General features: G+C 37.0%; 1 protein-coding gene across 5 annotated transcripts in view; it reads left to right on the top strand.

Annotated features, from left to right (window-relative positions):
* The window catches only part of robo2 (roundabout, axon guidance receptor, homolog 2 (Drosophila)), a 748,943-nt gene extending 734,265 nt beyond the window's left edge, over positions 1 to 14,678 (top strand). For all 5 annotated transcript variants that reach the window (XM_039745871.1, XM_039745870.1, XM_039745867.1 and 2 more), the window contains 3 exons: positions 558 to 824; positions 6,839 to 7,039; positions 14,201 to 14,678. In XM_039745871.1, the coding sequence (XP_039601805.1) occupies positions 558 to 824; positions 6,839 to 7,039; positions 14,201 to 14,202 (470 nt within the window). In that variant the 3' untranslated portion in view covers positions 14,203 to 14,678. The remainder of the gene's footprint in view (positions 1 to 557; positions 825 to 6,838; positions 7,040 to 14,200) is intronic.
* The last annotated feature ends 6,799 nt before the right edge of the window (positions 14,679 to 21,477 follow it).

Below are 21,477 nucleotides of genomic sequence, written 5' to 3'. Positions count from 1 at the left end.
TTGGAAGACAATGTGGCCCTGGTTTCACCAGTTTCCTACCTTCTAATGCTAAATTCTTGTCCATCAAAATGTTCCTTTGAATTTCCTTTAAAGTTTCCATTCACTTTTTGTACTAAATTGCATCACAACTCCAGCCACCATTAGCAACTTTCAAACAGTGGTATTTTAATCCTCGCAGTTACCTCCTTATCAGAGAGGCCTCTGACACCCCATGAAATCAACTATTGTAGTTATTTTCCTTGATACGATTTCCTCCCACCGTCCAAAGCCATGCAGGTTAGGTGAATTGACAATCCCTAAACTGGCCCTAGTGTGTGTTTGGTGTACGGGTGTGTGTGTGTGTTCACCCTACGATGGAGTGGCACCCTATCCAGGGTTTGTTCCTGCCTTGCAACCTTTGCTAAATAGAATTAGCTCCCAAACCCGAACCCCCCTATTATTCTAGTCTTGATTGAGCAGGTTAGAATAAAAGGACATATATCTAAGAAAATAAGTAATGAAAATGGTCATTCTCAAACAAGTTAAATGGTTATAATTTCTGATTATCTTTTTTTTAGATCTCCCTCCACCTCCAGATCCACCTCCTTGTCAAGGGTCTAGATTACATTCTAGTTCTGGGCAGAGGACAGGAAGCACAGGGGGGCCTACAGAAAAGAAAGCAAGCTCCCTCGAAAGACAACAAGTCTCCAACATAGAAGACAAGAGTTCATTGGAGCGCCAAACTAGAACATCACTTGAGAGGCAAAGGCATGGCCAGGAACGTGGAGGGTCAATGGAGCGCAATGATGACCTTAGAAGACACCATAAGCAAGCACTTGTATCAGGTAGATGAACTTCATCATTTGCCCATCAACTGTGACCCACATCAGCCTAAAATTTTATGACGATAATATGCATTAACAAATACAGAAAGAAACAAGTTAGAAAATGTACATATCATAACAGTCAAATGTGTTTGGGGACTTAGCTAACAGTTTCAAACTTGGGGCATTTTGATTTTTTTTCATTGGCTTTAAATACAGATATAAATACAGATATAAAATGTATTCAGTAGTTGAGGTTGCACCGAATGTATTCCTGCTTTTAAAAAAATCACCAATGCTTTATAAATGGATTGTTTTAAGTTAAAACAAATCTGAAAATCTAAATTTCCTGATAAATGTACCTTTTAAAAAAAGAGAAAATCAAATATGGCAACATTTTCTGGGCAACTGTTTTATATTAATTTTAAACTCTGGATGAAATTACAAAAAATTAGTGTATAATACAATACAATAAATAAATTCCGACTTTAAATGTACAATATTAAAGTACCAATTCCCCAAAGGTAAGAGGAGTAGTAATTTTCTAATTTTTCCACAGTAATTTTAAAAAGGATTATATTTGAACATTTTGGTCTATGCAGTCTGTGAATGTGATGGTACAGATTTCCATTAAGTAAATTATATCCAAATCTACAAGTGGAAAAAATTCACTAAAAACGCTAATTCACTATACTATAAAATGTTATGCCTTCTCCCCAGGGAGGAAGATTTAGTTGAATTGCCAATATACTATATACACAAGGTTTTCAGTCTGTAATCTGTTTACACAACACGTGCTGTATTTAACTCCTAACATCTTTGAAGCGCACCAATTTCCGCTTTGTATACATCCTTTCTTTCTTTCTTTATTTCAAGAGCTTCTGCAAAATGCAAAATTCTCCCTGGGGTCAAATAAAGATCTATCTATCTATCTATCTATCATATAGTGCCTTTCACATCTATCTATCTATCTATCTATTTATCTATCTATCATATAGTGCCTTTCATATCTATCTATCTATCTATCTATCTATCTATCTATCTATCTATCATATAGTGCCTTTCACATCTATCTATCTATCTATCTATTATATAGTGCCTTTCACATCTATCTATCTATCAATTATGGACAACGAGAGGCGACATCCATCCCCCCTGCCTAGAGCTCCAAATCATCTTCGACCAACACTGTACAATAGATAAATAGTAATATGTGTGGCTCTATTCTAATTTTGTTAACACACTTTTGTGTTCATGAATTTCTTTATATGAAATCATTCTTGCATGTGAGTGCACTGTGATGCGAGTTTTGAACATCTGATAGCAATATGTAGTTTAGAAAATTTTACATGTTGAGACAAATTTCCTTTAAAAATTATCCAGTAATCCACTATGCTATGCAGAAATCAGATAGATCATCTGTTCATTTTATATAAATGAACAGTGGCACATTTTTTAATTAACGTTAGCAAAAACAATAATACATTTAAATGTAAAGTCATTCATTTAAAAAAGATAATTGAGTGAAATCTGCAAATAGAATGAAATTCTGTAAACTTATTGTATAAAAGGAAGCCAAGATAGCACCTCTGATTACATTTTATTTTCATTATTTTGCAGAATTTCAACCTACCTCAAATTTTCAAAGGCAGCAAATTGAATGAAAAAAAAATCTATAAACCACAGTGTTTAAAATCTTGTTACAGGAGCTAAGCAGTTTTAAGATCATCTGTGCAGCGACTGTTAACGGAGATATTTCATAGCAACAGGAATTGGCTGTAAGATGTCAGCCTCTCCCTGTTTATTGAACTTCTGAAACAGCAGTTGTTAATCGTTAAGCTGTTGAGTGTCCCAATTTACACATAAAGCTGATTCATTCTGCTGTATTATATCTGTTCACCAGAGCAGATAGCAGTTAGAAACAAACAAAACTCAAGAGCTTTCTTTGACAAAACCATCTGTAAATCAATTAAAATTTAATTGCTGTATATCAAAATTTTCTGGTAAAATATTTGTTCAATAACAGAATTGACCTGCTTGGTGAAATTTGTTTCATGAACTACAGTATCATCACCACATATTTTTCTTATACCATTAGAAGATTTCTTTTCCTAAATACAGATTTGCTTTCCCTTTTTTTAGAAAAAAAATCTGACAATAAGGTAAGGAAAATGTACTTGACAAGATATCTTTAAAAAAGCTAAATAGTTTTAAATACAAATTTTGCAAATAAACCCTCCAATAAATGAAAACAAATTTCATGACTTGATATAAAACTTTTGAGTTGCTTAGATTTGCTTGGATTTCATTTTTTGCAATACAGAAGCTCTTGTTCTTAAATGTTTTATAGGGAGATTCTAAAGGGTGGGATCCCTGAGTTATGATGTATTACTCACGTAATGGTGACGCGATAGAAACTAAATAAATACAGTGCATATCTTGTGTTTTCCTCTAGGGGGCACTAGCTCCCTGGTTGGATTAAGTTCTTTTGTAATTGCGGCATGTTAAGTAACCCGAACCTAAACAGATATATTATAAAGAGGCGATACCCCTCCCTTAGTGATACAGCGGTAAGAAATCACATAAGAGAAAATAACTTAGCTTTCTTTCAATCAATCAATCAATCAACATTTATTTATATAGCACATATTCATACAAAAAAATGTAGCTCAAAGTGCTTTACAAAATGAATAGAAAAATAGAAGACACAATAAAAATAAACATAAGTCAACATTAATTAACATAGAATAAGTAAGGTCCAATGGCCAGGGTGGACAGAAAAAACAAAAAAAAAACTCCAAAGGCTGGAGAAAAAAAATAAAATCTGTAGGGGTTCCAGACCACGAGACCGCCCAGTCCCCTCTGGGCAAACTACCTAACATAAGTCAAACAGTCCTCTTTGTATTTAGTGTTTTCATTTCTGGCTTTCAGACCATCAATGTTGGTGCATCATGATGCTTTGAGTAGGTGGTGGTGGCGCATTAAATTAAATCATTAAATTCTTTAATGATGATTTGCGTGGTATAACAGACGAGGAAGCCTTCACAAGACTTTTACCGAGGTGGGAGCTCGATGTATACAGTCTGCCATTTTTGTCGCTGCGCTGGAAGGATTTTCCGGATCGGATGACATAATCTTCCATCCATCCGTTAGCTTCAAAGGTGTGCCGGGCAATGTTCCAAGGCTTTATACTCTTTCTCCATGTGCAGGCCCTTACTTAGGTAAATCATGTCATTCCAAACAAGGCAAAGAGAGGCATGCTGACTCTTAACACACAGAAACAGTGCATGTTGCCCATTTGTCTCTGTCTATCTTGTCCTTTGCGTGGCCTAGCAGTTTTACATGCTGAGCCCCTTTGTACTAAATCTGGCTCAGCTGTGCATGCAGAAAGATTTAAAATATTTGCACAGAGAACAGTGACATTAAATTTATATTCTGATTACACCTTAATAGATGTGTAAACGAATCACTTACTTTCAGTGTTGAAAATGGTCTTCTTGCAAACACAAATCGATACAGCGCTCCATATTGGCAAAGGTATCCGCAAGTATTGTAGGGGTGATGGCAGCAATTTCTTGTTCAATGTTTTGCTCTAATTGTTGCAATGTATGAGGCTTGTTCTTGTACACTTTTCCTTTCAGTGCTCCCCAAAGGAAGAAATCTGGAGGTGACAGGTCCGGGAAACGAGGTGGCCATAGGCCCTTAGGAATGACCCGATTGCTAAAAAAAGATTCAATTTGTGCCATAGTGCAAGCTGATATGTGACAGGTTGCCCCATCTTCCTGGAAATAACCTTCACTGATCTCACAGTCATCCAGTTCATTCACAAATAAGTCAAAAAGTATGCCATGCCTCACTCGCTCGGACATTTATCCAGGAATACTGTGATCTTTATTTCATTTGGATTGCTTCATTATTAAGACAGTATGTAAAACATCATAACTTGGGGTCAAACCCATTAGAATTACCATGTATCTTTACCAGTGTTTTTCAACCAGTATGCCATGGCACAGTGGTGCTCCATGTGAGCTACCCAGGTGTGCTGTGGAAATAATAGGGTAGCAAACCTGGGTCTGAACCTGAGAGGGACAAGCTGCGCTGGTAGATGAGACCTGACTGAGGCTGGACAGGACTACCTGGAGAAGCTGGCATAAAAGCAGCTCCGTGACTGTTATGCTGCAGCCTCCAGACTTTGAGCATTCAGACACATCTCCAGGCTGCTAGAGTTCATCTGAATGCCTTTGTGGTTCGTTAACAAGTCTCAAAGAGCTGGTGAATAGAGGGCATACAAGTTGCCTCTGAGACAGAGAGGGGTGGGAAAAAGGACAAAGCAGCTGGCAGATGCCAGCAGAGTTCTCACTGAGTACTGCATCTGTGAATGCTGATCTCAGAGCTTCTTTGTTACTGGCTTCTCCAGTAGTTCCACCCCTTCAGACAGTTGAGCATATCTATGAGATACAATATGTTTGTGTTGTCCCAATAAGACACAGAAAAAATCAAAGGTTTGGGGCAGCCACCCGTATAATAATATCCCTGGGTACAAAAATGGGTAACTGATGAGTTGTGAATGGTACAATGTCCTAAAAACAACTAATTTGACAGTGAGAACATGGCGGCTTTAAAGTCCAGTACAGGAAGTGACATCCTCGGGACCGGAATTGATGTCGACGAGACCGGAGGTGACATTCTCAATAGCGCCGGGCCCAGAAGTGACATCTTTAAAGGTGATGGAACCAGAAGTGATGTCATCAATGACACCAGTACTGGAAGTGATGTCATCAATGGCAGCGTTACCGGAAGTGACGTCATCAATGGCTCCAGAACCTAATGGGATTTCCCACGAATGGTCTGCAGAGGATTGTGAGAGAGAGTTAGTGCAGCTCGCCACCCCCTGGTCTGGTGTGGTACTACTATTATTCAGGCCCTCTAGCTGCCTCCCAATTGTACATGTGTGACAGTGTTTAGTAAGACAGTGGTGTGCCCTGGGATTTTTGGTTACAAAAAGTGTGCCAGCCAAAAAAAAAGGTTGGAAAACACGGATCTATACTAAAGTAACAAAAAGGCAAAGAGAGTATAAAGATTTGCGGCACCCTGTAGGCAAACACAAAATAACAAAACGATTAACATTCGTTTTCAAAATAACGTCTTCCAGACATGAGTTTAGCAGCAAACTGTCAACAGATGGCGGAGGAGCCAGTTAAGGGGTTGATTGAGAGGAATGGGAAAGTCCAAGCAACTGGAAACTAGAAGTGATGTCATGACTCTCTGTTGATCATTGTATCTGCAGATAAAAAAAGAGGCGAGACATTAGGCGACAGCACCAACTCTTGTTCAGGAGTAGAACTACAGTCAGAAGAGCAGCCCTTTGGTTGTTTCTCAATCACATACATGTGACACTAATATGCGGTCATCCAGGAGCTCTACACAACACAAAAAAGCCAAATTTTTTTATTAAAAATTGTCATTTTAAAATGTTTACAATTTTTCAAACACAAAAGTACTGACACCATGCTAAAATCATCTTTTCTTGACATTTTAAACATCGGAGAATCCAGTTCGAGAAATTATTTGATAACAAAGTTTTGAGCCCATCGCCAAACTTCAATTTTCCTTGGAAATAAAAAACACACAGATACACAGAGGATGTGCAAAGTACACACATACAGGAGCAGGATTTGAACCTCGAATGCTGGATCCATGAGGCAGCAATTCTAATAACTGTACCACTATGCCAAATGCCACCCCCTTTAAACGTATGCTAGTAATAGCCTGGCTAATATTACCAATATACTGTAACTGTTATAAAATAATAAAAGTATTAACGACGGCACCTAAATATCATTTCTTTTTTTTATTAACACTGGTAGTCCTTTTCAAAGCATTATGTCTCTAGTTTCTACGTTAAGTTTATTCTGAAGTCGTAATGGATATATTTAGTAAAAAATGACCAGCTACCCCTAGATTTTATAGACTTTATAGACTGTCTGCCCCATTTCTCAAAGCTAACTGAAGCTTTTGTTTTGTTTTATTTGTAGAAGAAGCATTAGTCCCATACAGTAAGCCAAGCTTCCCTTCCCCAGGGGGACACAGTTCTTCAGGGACATCATCTTCAAAGGGATCAACGGGACCTCGGAAAGGCGAGGCGACCAGGCTGCCACATCAGCGTAACATCACCGACCTCCTGGATCAAGGACACATGGGAACAAACAGCCAGGGCCAGTATCCTGGAGAATTGTGTAAGTATGTTAAGCCAGAGACGTATTACCAAGCCGTCAGCGTTGTCATGTTCTGAGTGATGTAAAGCAGAGGGACAATGGCTGACATTGATTTCAGGGCTAACATCCTTTTGATTCCATTCTGGCTATTATGTCTTAGTTGATTCCTTAAATGTCTCCTTGTATTCCTCTGTCAAGATAAAATAAATCAGAAGCATTCTACTACTATGTAAGTTTAATGAATTCTCCACTGAAAACACATTGAAAACACATTGGCCTTGATAGGCACAAAAAGAAATAATCAGCCTTTTGAAAGTACGGGGAAATTGCATTCATATTATTTTAAAGAAGGATGCAAAAGTCTTCAAAATACATTGTTATCTAGTTATGCTGTTAGGCTTATTGGGGCTGACAGCACCTACGAGATTCTATTCAGAATGACTTTATTATTTTTACTTTTGGTACATGAAAGGCAGACTGAATATTCTAGCTTGACGTAGATCTACTACAACTATTGATTATAAAATATTTTACCTTGAAATAGTGTAGCTCAGCTGAAGCAGGGCTACATTATGTAATTGCTCTGGGTACAGTAAAAACTGGTGAAACAAAAACACTTAGAGCTTCAGGGGCTGGAGATTTATAGTTCACAATGAGATTTTACACATAATTGGTTAGGCTCTACTCAAAGGTTTATTAAAAAAGAAATGCCATCCCTGAAACCAATTAGAGCTTCTTTTTTTTGCAAATGCATTCTGTTTTTACATGTAACAGTTATTTGTTTCCTTTTCGCAAGTTATTTGCAGTAAATTCTTCATTTCTGTCACACAACAGCTGGTAAATGGAAAGGTTGAATGGAGGACACTGATGCTTGATCCCATTTCTCTGCTGTTAGTCATAATTCACAGTCTTGATCCCACTACTGTCAATTACAAACTGGAATGCAGAAGTTAGATTTGTTGTATTTATTAAAAGGCTCCATAGAGGTAGCAGAGGCTAACTGCAGTTTTGTAATCTCTTTATCGATTGCTGCCTTGCATCGTTACTCACAGCATCACATATACAGAAAGTATAACGAGCAGGCTAAATCACTGCAGAATAATTGCAAGGGTACTTCTACAGATTGTCGGGAAGATTATAATGAAAAGGTTAAAGGTGTATCCATACCTCAAACCTGAAAGTCGACTCCTTTTTACTAGAACATTTTCATATGTTTCCTAATGTAAAAAGCCTTTTAGCATACAAAAAACAAACAACCTTATAAGACATAGAAGATGTTAGAGTTTGTTAAATTACAGCTGGCTTCAAATCCTAGCCTGGTCACTAGCTGCACTTTATATAGGATAGATAGATAGATAGATACAGTGGTGTGAAAAACTATTTGCCCCCTTCCAGATTTCTTATTCTTTTGCATGTTTGTCACACAAAATGTTTCTGATCATCAAACCCATTTAACCATTAGTCAAATATAACACACGTAAACACAAAATGCAGTTTTTAAATGATGGTTTTTATTATTTAGGAGAAAAAATCCAAACCTACATGGCCCTGTGTCCCCTGAACCTAATAACTGGTACCCTTAAGCAATAACTGCAATCAAGCGTTTTTAACTTGCAATAGTCTTTTACAGCGCTCTGGAGGAATTTTGGCAATCTTTGCAGAATTGTTGTAATTCAGCTTTATTTGAGGGTTTTCTAGCATGAACCGCCTTTTTAAGGTCATGCCATAGCATCTCAATTGGATTCAGGTCAGGACTTTGACTAGGCCACTCCAAAGTCTTCAGTTTTTCTTCAGCCATTCAGAGGTGGATTTGCTGGTGTGTTTTGGGTCATTGTCCTGTTGCAGCACCCAAGATCGCTTCAGCTTGAGTTGACGAACAGATGGCCGGACATTCTCCTTCAGGATTTTTTGGTAGACAGTAGAATTCATGGTTCCATCTATCACAGCAAGCCTTCCAGGTCCTGAAGCAGCAAAACAACCCCAGACCATTTTTTCTGAAATGCTGTGTTCCTTTTACGCCAGATGTAAAGGGACATTTGCCCTCCAAAAAGTTCAACTTTTGTCTTATCAGTCCACAAGGTATTTTCCCAAAAGTCTTGGCAATCATTGAGATGTTTGTTAGCAAAATTGAGACGAGCCCTAATGTTCTTTTTGCTTAACAGTGGTTTGCGTCTTGGAAATCTGCCATGCAGGCCGTTTTTGCAGGCCAGTCTCATTCTTATGGTGGAGTCATGAACACTGACCTTAATTGAGGCAAGTGAGGCCTGCAGTTTAGACGTTGTCCTGGGGTCTTTTGTGACCTCTCGGATGAGTCGTCTCTGCGCTCTTGGGGTAATTTTGGTCGGCCGGCCACTCCTGGGAAGGTTCACCACTGTTCCATGTTTTTGCCATTTGTGGATAATGGCTCTCACTGTGGTTCGCTGGAGTCCCAAAGCTTTAGAAATGGCTTTATAACCTTTACCAGACTGATAGATCTCAATTACTTCTGGGATCTTGGCATGATGTCTAGCTTTTGAGGTGCTTTTGGTCTACTTCTCTGTGTCAGGCAGCTCCTATTTAGGTGATTTCTTGATTGAAACAGGTGTGGCAGTAATCAGGCCTGGGGGTGGCTACGGAAATTGAACTCAGGTGTGATACACCACAGTTAGGTTATTTTTGAACAAGGGGGCAATTACTTTTTCACACAGGGCCATGTAGGTTTGGATTTTTTTCTCCCTAAATAATAAAAAACATCATTTAAAAGCTGCATTTTGTGTTTACTTGTGTTATATTTGACTAATGGTTAAATGTGTTTGATGATCAGAAACATTTTGTGTGACAAACATGCAAAAGAATAAGAAATCAGGAAGGGGGCAAATAGTTTTTCACACCACTGTAGATAGATAGATAGATAGATAGATAGATAGATAGATAGATAGATAGATAGATAAATAGATAGAGTGAAAGGCACTGTATAATAGATTAGATAGATAGATAGAGTGAAAGGCACAATATAATAGATAGATAGATAGACTGAAAGGCACTGTATAATAAATAGATAGATAGACTGAAAGGCACTATATAATAGATAGATAGACTAACTGAAAGGCACATGATAGATAGATAGATAGATAGATAGATAGATAGATAGATAGATAGATAGATAGATAGAAAGGCACATAAATAGATAGAGTGAAAGGCACAATATAATAGATAGATAGATAGATAGATAGAGTGAAAGGCACTGTATAATAGATAGATAGATAGATAGATATAGTGAAAGGCACAATATAATAGATAGATAGATAGATAGATAGAGTGAAAGGCACTGTATAATAGATAGATAGATAGATAGATAGATAGGAAATCTTTATTATATTAAACAAGTATAAAAATTATAAAATATTACCTTAAAATACAAGCCTTCCATGTTTAATAAAACTGCATTTCCAACCATAAATATGTATATACACATATCGCTCCCATTCTTCAAATTAATTTTCTTAACTACACCTCTCACCCCAACAAATATTATTAAATACAAAGTTTAAAACCTCAACACTGCTATTCTTCCATTTCACTCCTCCTATTCCATACTTAGTTACAATGAAACTAATTGAAATGTCCACCAATAACCAATTTCATGACTGACACACATCAATATTGTCCTATAATTACCAGTTCAGCACCATTTCATACCCCTACCATGCTGTCATACACAGTGCTTGTCCCACTCTCCACATTTCATGTTGTTAATCAGTAGGTAGGTACATTCAAATTTCAGTCTGCTTTTAATCAGAACTTTGGACAATAATAGTGCATTAGTCACCATGAGAATTTTTCTTTGTTTCTACTTGTTTTAAGTATTGCTAGTTTAGCTGGTCTTAACAGAACATTTCTATCATGCAGTTATTTTTATTTTTTGATTATTCCAAAAATAAAGCAAACTCTCAAGGATTCTATTTCCAACCATTAGAAAAAAATCTACAAAATAAACAGAGGCTTCAACCTTTCACACTAATTAATTTCTAAAACACTAATTGTATTAAGATAGATAGATAGATAGATAGATAGATAGATAGATAGATAGATAGATAGATAGATAGATAGATAGATAGATAGATAGATATGAAATATCCTATATAGGTATAGGTGTTTTTCACTCTGGTACACAACAGAAGGCACTAAAGTCAAAAGCTTTTTGGTGTGAGAAGATGAGGAAACAGACATAAGACAATAAAAAGAAATGGGATGTCTATACAAAAGGAAAGAAGGAGTTAAAGGAGGGAAGTTGAAAATGGTATTAGAATGGCAGATGAGTGAGTGTGTGACATCTGAATATAAAAAAGACAAAAGGCTAGTGGAAATATAGGTAATGAAATTCAAAGTGAAGTTAGGAGCAGAAGGATGAATGCAATATATATGGTGAACATGAATTATATTCCTTTATTTCATTAGAAGTCCACTTATGGCACACACCAGCAGGCTCTGTTAGGAATCTCCTCTCTAACTGTCAGGCAGGGGTTGAATCCTGGTTTGTTAAGTGTGACTTGAGTGTATGGAATGTTGTTTTCTTCAAATGAAATGAAATTGATCTTCATTTAAACCGTTTCTTTAGATAAAGGTGGTGTAATTGAAACAAAACAATTCAAATTAGATTTTGCAATAATTTATTCAATGAATAATGAACAGATATTCCATTTCCATCTGTGGAGAAAGTAAGCCCCCTCCTGGCTCTAACAGCGGGTGTTACCCCCTCAAGTGGGCATTTCCTAGAACTGTCTAGCAGTCTCTGACATCTACTGGGGAGAGTTTGTCCTGCTCCTCTATGATGAATTCTTTCAGCTGTGTGATGTTTGATGGGCTGTCTTGTGTGCACAGCCTGTTTCAAATCTCCCCACTGCATCTTGGTGGGATTCAGATTCAGGTTTTAACGTGGCCATTCTAGAACCATCCATTTCTTTATTTATAACCATACCTTAGTAGGTTTACTGGTATCTTTAGGGTCATTGTCATGTTGCAAGGTCAGCTTTTGGGTTGAGCTTCAATCTTCTGATAGTCTCATATTATCCTCAAGCACCCTCTGGTGCAGTAATGAATTCATAGTGGATTCTATAATGGTTGCCCAAGCCCTGATGCAATAAAGTACCCGCAAACCATAACATTTCTATCACTATGCTTTACAGGTTGTTCAGGTCAAAAAGCTGTCTTTGGTTTACACCCAATATGTCTTCTGGTACTGTGGCCAAATAACTCTATGTTTGCCTCATCTATCTGAGATGCACTGTTCTAAAAGTCCTAGACTGTGTCTAGGTGTTCATCAGCAAACTTTAGTCTTGTCCTCATGCTCTTTGTGGTTTCCTCCTGGCACACGTCCAGTGCTTAAAGTGGAACCAAATTGCTGAAGGCAGTCTATGTTCACACACTAGCATTCGATTGAAAAGCAGGTTTGGAGCTCCATGACATTTCAAGCACCACAATGAACTAATACACTAATAATGCTAGGTAGGTCGCTAGTAAAACTTTGCAAACCATGATACATCTGTATTCACTTGAGGACTGAGTCAGGGTAGTGGAGGGTTGTCTCACGTGAAGCTTTGAGAGAGGTTACCGTGACATGGAGAAAAGTTAAGATACCAGTATTCAAATTGAAAATTGGAAAAGGGCCCATTTCAAGCACTGCACACCTCCCATGCAGATCACATTTGTGTAGACTCCTTCTAATGATAGACTCCTGTAGCTTGACATCACCCGTGGCAACAGCTAACTATAGTCCTCATGATCAAATTCTGGAGTTCTTAATGTGTACTAACAGTAGCAATTTGTTTCACGCCCAAGCACATTTGTCCGCATGTAACCCCCCAAATTGTAATTCATTTGACTAATGCGATCTCTCCATGCCGGACTGAATGTACCTTTCCTTGGTCCAATTGGAGGAGGTGGGCCTTGGTGAGGTTCAGTAGTATTCGAGAACAGTGTGATCGCTAGCACGGAACAAAGAGATGATGTCAATGATGCGATATTATTTCATTGGATACTATTTGAGTTAAAAACAAGTTTTTATTTGCACGTGATGAACGTGAATTGTAGTTGGCAAGAAAAGCTGCAAATTCCTCCCTTAACATTTGTCTCTGTAAAAAATCTTTTCATATATGCAGCACAATTAACAGTAAAATGCTAGTGCTGTACACTCAATAAATCTGTAAGAGGGTAGAGCGTTAGCCTGCCCTACACGACTCCAAAACAACCACAAAATAAGTAAAATCATTTTGATATGCATGCTGTCACTCTGTGTTGGGAAATTGGTTTGGCTTTACACAAAGTCGCAGGGTGATGACCAATGTGTGGCCAGGCCCAGAACATTAAACCGCAATGTGAGTGTAGGGAGGAGGGACAATTGCCATTGGGAAAATTACAGAACAAACATGCCTAGTGTGAGTACACTCTGAGAGACTTCTTTTAACATCTTGCATTTTGCTCTCTGGCTGAACCCGCTGGGTTGGCCTGACTTGGACAAGTTGGCAGATGTTTGAAATCTTCTCCAAGCGTACGTGATCTTCCAGACAGTGGCATGGTTGATTTCCAATTGTTTGGAGATCTTTTGAAGTTTCTTTTCAGACTTATTGGTGTCCATAACCCTTTTTTTTCTGGGGAGCTCTAGGCATGGTGATAAGCCACTCTTTGACAACAAAGAGTGAACCAAACTAAATATCTGAGATTTAAATAAGACAAAATTGTTCTAATAATTTGCACCTCATTCTAATTTGAGGTATTTGACGTTAAGTGATAAACATAGAGGTGGACTAACTTTTTCCACAGGCAAAATTGGCATTTCGGTTATTGAAATTATCCAGTGGTCTACAGATTGTAAATGTGGAATGATATTTGTTATATTATACCACTTTTATCTATAACTTTTGTTTAAATGAAGATCAAATCTTGATATGCCCACATATGATCAAAAAGAAAAAAAAAACTTTTCATGGGGTGTCTTTAGTTTTTCACATGACGATAGATGTCTGTTATGATCCTGTTCTCCTCAGTTCAGCATCACAGACAAGCCTTCACATGGAATTCAAATGTATGTAATGAGCAGACAAAGCAAATGCCAGGATGAATAGTAAGAGCTTCCAAATGTTACAGACGACAAGCTGACTTGCGGGAATAACTCATTTGATTTCTGTTGTTTTCTTTTTCCTGCAGAGTAAACCGAAAAGGAGGCCAATTCTGATTCGACATGGTCTGATCTCAAAGAAGAGATGACACCAGTTGGTGCAATTGAACATTTTCTTTATTTATGTACTATTGAGAAACAAAAACCAGAAATCTGTAAATGTGATGTAAAGACACACAGACACACATACCCCACAGATGATTTTCTTATGCTTTTTTTGTCCTCCTCAAAAACACCTCCCACCTTAACTATTTCTTGTCAGGAGAAAACAAAGAAAAAAATTTATCTAAAGAGAAAGAAAAAAAAAGAGGAAAAAAAGGATTACCCTCAGATGCAAAGGGATTTTGTTTCTGTAAATATTATTTTTTGTTTCTTTTTGCATTGCTATGCAAGCTCACTTCTTTTTAGCTTTTTTCATATGATACTGTCTGTTTTTATTCGTCGGATGTATTATATGTGAATTAATAGGCTGTGGTGCCATAAAATAATTGTTTTTATTGTATGACATTTTTATGTTTGTTTGTTTAATGTTTTGCACTGCAATTTTTTGGTGATAAGCACAAAACCTTAACTCCTTGTGACATGAAGAAATCCAGATGAATTGTGAAGGGAGTTCATGTACTGTAAACTATTAAAAGAAAAGAAGACAGATTTGGAAAGAGCCTTATTGCCTTTCACTCTCCCTAGTCCTCCAAGACACTTCTGTCGTGCGCCCCTTTGAACAGATAATCTAAAATAATGAGCGGAAACAAACTTTTATAAGAACAAGGGTAACTTTTAGCAGTACAGACTGGATTGGCATAGATAGCCAGCTCGAAACATCTGGGCATATGTTGAGGGGCTGTCAAGTACTAGAAAAAGATTAACCATTAGTGAAGGAGGATGTGATATTAAATAGTAGCAGCCTGCGTGGTACAAAGGGTATAAAGTTCAATAATTAACTTTTTAACAATTTTAATAATACTTCTCTGTTTTTTATGATTATGATCACAATTTTAACATATTTCAATTTACACTTTCAAAATGCACACACACCTATTTTGGATATTTTACATATATATATATATGTCTGTGTGTGTAGGATACATATATTCTATATACTGTATATCCATCCATCCAATATCCAACCTGCTATATCCTAACTACAGGGTCACGGGGGTCTGCTGGAGCCAATCCCAGCCAACACAGGACACAAGGCAGGAAACAAACCCTGGGCAGGGCGCCAGCCCACCGTAGTATATACTGTATATATATATATATATAGGATACATATATTCTATATACTAGATATATTACGTGTGTGTGTATATATATATATATATATATATATATATATATATATATATATATATATATAGGCTATATGTATCCAGTTGAGGGTTGCAGGTGAGCGAGAGCCTGTTTTGGCAGTATCACTGGAACGGCTGTGGTTGCTGGTATCCACTTCCATAAGTTTCTTAATTAGGTGCCAATTTATCTCTTTATAATTAATTACAAACACCCCTAAATACATAGCATCAATCATTTTACTTAGTTCAAGATTAGAGCTGGAGCCACTTCTGACAGCATTAGGTACAAGACAGGAAGCATCCCATATTGCCGTTACTCACATACTCACTCCGGCAGTTTAGAGTCGTCTGCCAACCTCAGTTCACTGCCGCTTGTTAAATTAAGGAACAATTAAGTGGTGCTCCTAGAGAAAGTGTGCAGGTACAGGAGGAGCAGATACAAATTATGGAACATTAGGAAAAATCCACCTCCTACAAGTTTGGTTTTGAAGAACTTGCCTCTTAGTATTAAAATAAACTTTAGGCATAATTTATATTTTAATAATTAATGGTAAATCAATAATTATCTAAGCTTTTGTGTTCATTTTCTTTGGGTTGGCTGTACGGCTTTCCCCGTACCCAAGTGGAAACTTGGTGTGTCTGTGGACACAGTGGTAAAGTTCCAGCCTTCATCAGTCAGTTTCTCTTGTTACCTTCTAGGTGTAAACATGGCTACTCCTCTCCTCATTTGCACCAAAGAAGAGCAGAACAGCAGTGATCTGCTTTCTATGGTCTGAAGGTGTACTGGGGCCCAAGATCCTTTGAAGGCTTACCGCACAATATGGAGATAGTGCTTTACCACAGCACAGTGTTTATGAATGGATTGATCCAATAAATATTTGTTACAAAGAAGGATTTGGACACCAGTCCACATCCGCTACTGATGACAACATTTGTGCAAGGCCGCACCATAATTCTGACAAACTGATGACGATTTCGGGCCATAGTACATCTTCAGCCTATAAAAACAGATTTGTCTATGTGTAACTCACCTTAGATGGTTTGTAGTGTTGACTGTGAAAACATTTTAACCACATGTTTTCATGGAGAGTGGACAAAACAAACTTTCTAATTGAATTGGCATCTACAGTAAGCAACAATGGATGATAGCAAATGACATGAAAACATCTATGAACAAATCTCACCTCTGGGTCCATTTTCTATGTGAGCGTGCTTGCTGATGCATTGATGCTCTGTTTCGCACCCAGTGCTGCCACAGTCGGCTCCAAAAGATATAAAATGTGGATGATAGATGGAAAAGTTCTGGTTATTAAATAAAATATGGTTAAGGACTAAGAAAAGAAAACTTCCTAGGTAATGACATTTTTACATATTTCTATTATAATAATTAGAAAAGCAATGGTGGTTCAATCATTCAAAGTTGCTCAAAACTGGCATTCATTACAAAAATAAGAATAAAAACAATATGTATGTGCTGAATCATTCCATAAAAGTAATTGGATTTTAAAATAGTAAGAACATTTACAATTTAAAATAATTTCATTGACACAAGAAACGTGAAAGTTAAACAGAAAAATGTGAGCTCTGATAAAGAAATCAAAGAACTTACCCTTCTAAAGGAGATTAAGGACACTTGAAATTGACAAACTCTTTACTCTTTAAAACTTAATTATAGTCAAATGATTTAATCCTTGGATAAACTAAATCTAAATGTCTATCTGGCTATCCATTTTCAAACCAATCCAATCTAATCAAATTCATATTTATTCAGTGAAGCCTGAGACTAGACCACTTATTTCTAAAAATGTCTAGCTAATTCCTGAGGAGGAAAGGAAGTAATTAAAATGCCAAAACATTCATAATTGCATCCAAATAAATCTAAATTGAACCAGGAATTGAAATTGTCCAGTAGAAAAGAGTTATTTACCAAGAAGTAAAATCCACATTTTTCAAGATTACAGAAAGAGCTGAAAGAAGCCATCCAATCATGCGATAAATTCAATTAAGCAGCAGAGATTGGCTTCCAATCAAGAAACTTCTTGGGATGGAAACCAGCAGCCACTATTGGTCCCCTGCACCAAGATTAAGAACTATTAGCCTTTTGAATAATATATTTGTACATCTCTGTTTCATACTTGCCTAATATTGAAGGAAATGGGGGATTTAATGTGTAGAGAAGTCTATTTTGCCTAAGGGGATACACAGCGGACTGGTACGGTAGTGTATTAGTTAGCTCCAAGGAGCCAGTTTCTCCTACAAGTCTGATTTTAGCACATTCTACCTACATGTCCATATTCACCAAACACTCTCATTTTCTCCCACATCCGAGATACCTGACTTTGACTTGCTAGTACTTATAGATAGCATTTGCTAATTTACATATGTGAGTCCCGGAGTGCAATGCAGAGGCCAGTTTCTTCCTTGTATGGAATCCTTCCAGTTTAGGTTCCAGTTCCCCATGATCAATGGAATAAGCTAGTTCAGAAAAAATCTGAATTAGGTCAGGTCAGGTTGGGGAGCATGCACTGGTACAGCACGTTGCCGCACCCACCACATGGCGAAACAGTTCGGGATCCTGGTTGACAACCCTCCAGGCAGACACACGATCCAGTCCCAACCTCTAGAAATGACCCTCTATCTGCTGCAGGCAGGTGTTACATGGGCATCACCTTGGCCTGGTCCAGCCACTTGGGTTCTCAACAACAAGGATCCTGCGAGCCGGATCACCCTCAGGGGAAATCGCGCCCCATGGCCGTAGTGCCAAAACTGAATATATATGAATGGATGAAATAAACCTTAGACTGGGCATAAATCCAGACAAATAGGCCCATCATGTCCTAAATGTCACTTTTGATTAGAGGTGTTGGAACTGGAAATGCTTAAAAGCAGAGGACAGCTTCGCTCTGAGACCACAATTAAAACAATTTTCTCTAAGATAGTCAAGAATTATTTCAAATCAAAAGTGGAATTATATGAATTTCTTCAATTATAACTTTTATACCAAAAATTTTTACTTAAGGTACCACCTACCGCAAACATTGATTATTTGGTTAATTCATGTGTTGTGAAATGTGCAATATTATATTTATTTATTTAATTGTTGTATTGAACTATGTAACTTTAGGTCCAAGGTTCAGTTATGGCTGACCTTTCTATTATTAGAAAAATGTTTTTATTTCCTAAAGTAATTAAAATATATATGAACAATTGTAATGTATCCTGATCTTCTTGGGTAAAAGCCAGAAAAAACATAAAATCTTAACATTGACATCTGATATTTCAGAAGTAAAGCCCATTTTAAACACACAACTGTAGTGCTTCCAAATGACCAATTATAATATCAGACTGAGTGGATGTTTTCTGATGAACGTGAATCAAATATACAATCATAAACATCTATCTGTTGTTATGATTACTCATTGTCACTGAATTTTATCACATGGAGCGCACCACAGACAGATACTGTAAGTACTTTAAATAGCGACCCCTTTGGCAGAGATTTATCCTTCTGAAAATTGAAACTAATCAGTAGTATCGCTCATCAGAGCAGATGAGGTTTACGTCTCATAAAGAGCTTGTTACTTTTTGATTTTCAACTAATAGTTATACTTGGCATTGCCCAGGTATATTTGTGTAACGGCTATATACCACCATTACACAAAAATATGTAATCTAGCGAGGCGTTGAAATTGTTATCTAGATTAGTTGAGAAGAATACACTGTACCTGTAACAGCGCACTGCACGATAACGTGCAGTGAATACATTTGACTTGAACATTTCCTAGTTTTCATCGTCTTTCTCTGTACGTTTAGCATTCGTTTGCTCAGAGGTTGATGCGCTTGCTGCTTCCTGAGAAGCTCTTCTGTTCTCCACCCTAGTTGCCCGCTTCTTCTCTTCTTTCATTGGCATCTTTTTGCGTTAAAACTGATTAAGTCAGTGTTTGTGTTGTAACTGTTTAGTTTTATGGAACTTAAGTGTTCAACCTGCCTCAAGAGTGATTCAAGATATAAAGAGATAGGGCAAGTGACAATGAAGATGGTAGGGATGCGAATGACGCCCGTCTGCATGCGCCACACGACCACCCTGCTGCCAAGAGTTGATTCTACAATAAAATAAAATAAAAGTAAAAAGAGGAATAACCCTGGAGGCCAATCATCACCCTGAAAGCGGATAGCAGACGTCACGTAATATATGTGTGCCAAATTTCAGGTCAATGGGTCAAACGGTTTGCAAGCTACAGGTGATTTAAAATGTTGGACAGACAAACGAACAGCCACGGTAGTTTATGATATATAAAGATATATCTATCAAAATGGTCAAAATTTGTTTTTTGTAGATGAAGATGTCCTGCCATCAGCCCCAGCACACTACTAATGCCTGATGGGAATTGTAGTCCCTACATTGGCACTGGTTTTTGGGCTGTGATATCCACTTCTAAACAGTTATAATATGTTTTATTCTTCAATATTGAAGCCTAAGCTTTATTATAAAGAGGGAGGACTGTCCCAACAATAATTCGAAGTTCTTTACGTGACTGTTAGATTTTCATAGAAATTAGGGTTTAAAATTTGCAATGCTAACCTGTACCTTAAACAGAGGCCTGTTAGGTAGAGATTTATACTCATGAAAACCAAAAATCATCAATGCCAAATATCACTCATCAGGGCCAGTGTCACCACGTTCTTCCAAGCTACATGTTTTTGAAGTCAGAGAACATGTTGAAAATAGATACATGTTTTTGTAACGTCAGAGAACATAGGTCCTAACTGATGGTGAGGCATCCTTACATTGCTTATTACAGAAGCAAATATCTATTGTACATTGTTTTTATTTGTCTTTCAGTGTCTCTCTTGAAACAATGTTCACCAGAAGTAAAATTAGCTTTCCATATAATAATACAATTTCCGATATAACTGCCTGGAGTGAGTATGGTGTTTTGTGGCTAGCACACACCATGGGCCCAACACAATTTCTGCTCTTGTGAAGTTTTCAGGTGATTTTTTTTTATTTTACCCAATAGCTTCAGTTTTATCTCACATTTCAAAGAAAAGTAGCTCTAAATTGACAGAATACAAGTGAATATTCCCATCCCATGGTGCTGATCTTTAGATTTCAACGTTATACCAATGCAGGCGAGATAAACTATGGTTCTCTATTGCAATTGAAAAGCATTAACTGATAGACACAGTTAGTGAGGATCACTTTCTGTCACTCATACGGACCACTGCACGACCATTTCTTGCATCCATTATCTTATTTGTATCTAATGTATGGCGTCATATTCGTTGTCCATTGGTGATATTTTTACTACTGTCACCGATGGGTGCAAATCACAAGATGAATCTGACGTACAATAGAAACATGCTTTGGCTTCACATAAGTTTGTTTACATGTACATCACATTTGAAATATCATTCTAAACTATTATCTTACCACAGAATATACTTTTTTAAAGGTTTATTTATAGAGTTATGTATCTACAGAACCAGTAACGATAAATAAAATACTATCCAATGTGTAACTTAAAAGAAACTTACAAAAAATGAATTGGTAATAAATAACACCATTAAATTCTAATAATGTAAGAGTTTATCAATGAAAATGGTATGAGACTTAAAATGTTATGGTACTAAATAACACCATAACACTGTAATAATATAAGCAGCTATTAACAAAAATGATATGAGATTTAAAATTGTATGGTACTAAATAATACTGTTCTATTTTAATAAATGTTATCTGAGTCTATCAACGAAAAGTTAATGGTATTAAATGACACCACTATATTCTAATAATGTAAGAGTCTATCAACGAAAATGTTTTGATGCTTAAAATTTAAATATTCTGAATAACACTGATAAATTCTAATAACGTAAGAGTCTATCAACGAAAATGATTTGATAGTTACGGGTCAAATCCTTTGTCTGATCCTGCTTATTCCATTGTTATTCCAAGACCGTGCAGCTTCATTCAACCAGCTTTAAAAGCAGCCTACGACATCAAAAATCTGGAAGGG

The sequence above is a fragment of the Polypterus senegalus genome, chromosome 2, assembly GCF_016835505.1.
Source record: "Polypterus senegalus isolate Bchr_013 chromosome 2, ASM1683550v1, whole genome shotgun sequence".
Classification (NCBI taxonomy): domain Eukaryota; kingdom Metazoa; phylum Chordata; class Cladistia; order Polypteriformes; family Polypteridae; genus Polypterus; species Polypterus senegalus.
Note: the sequence above shows the minus strand (reverse complement) of the source record. Positions and strands in the feature narration are given on the sequence as shown.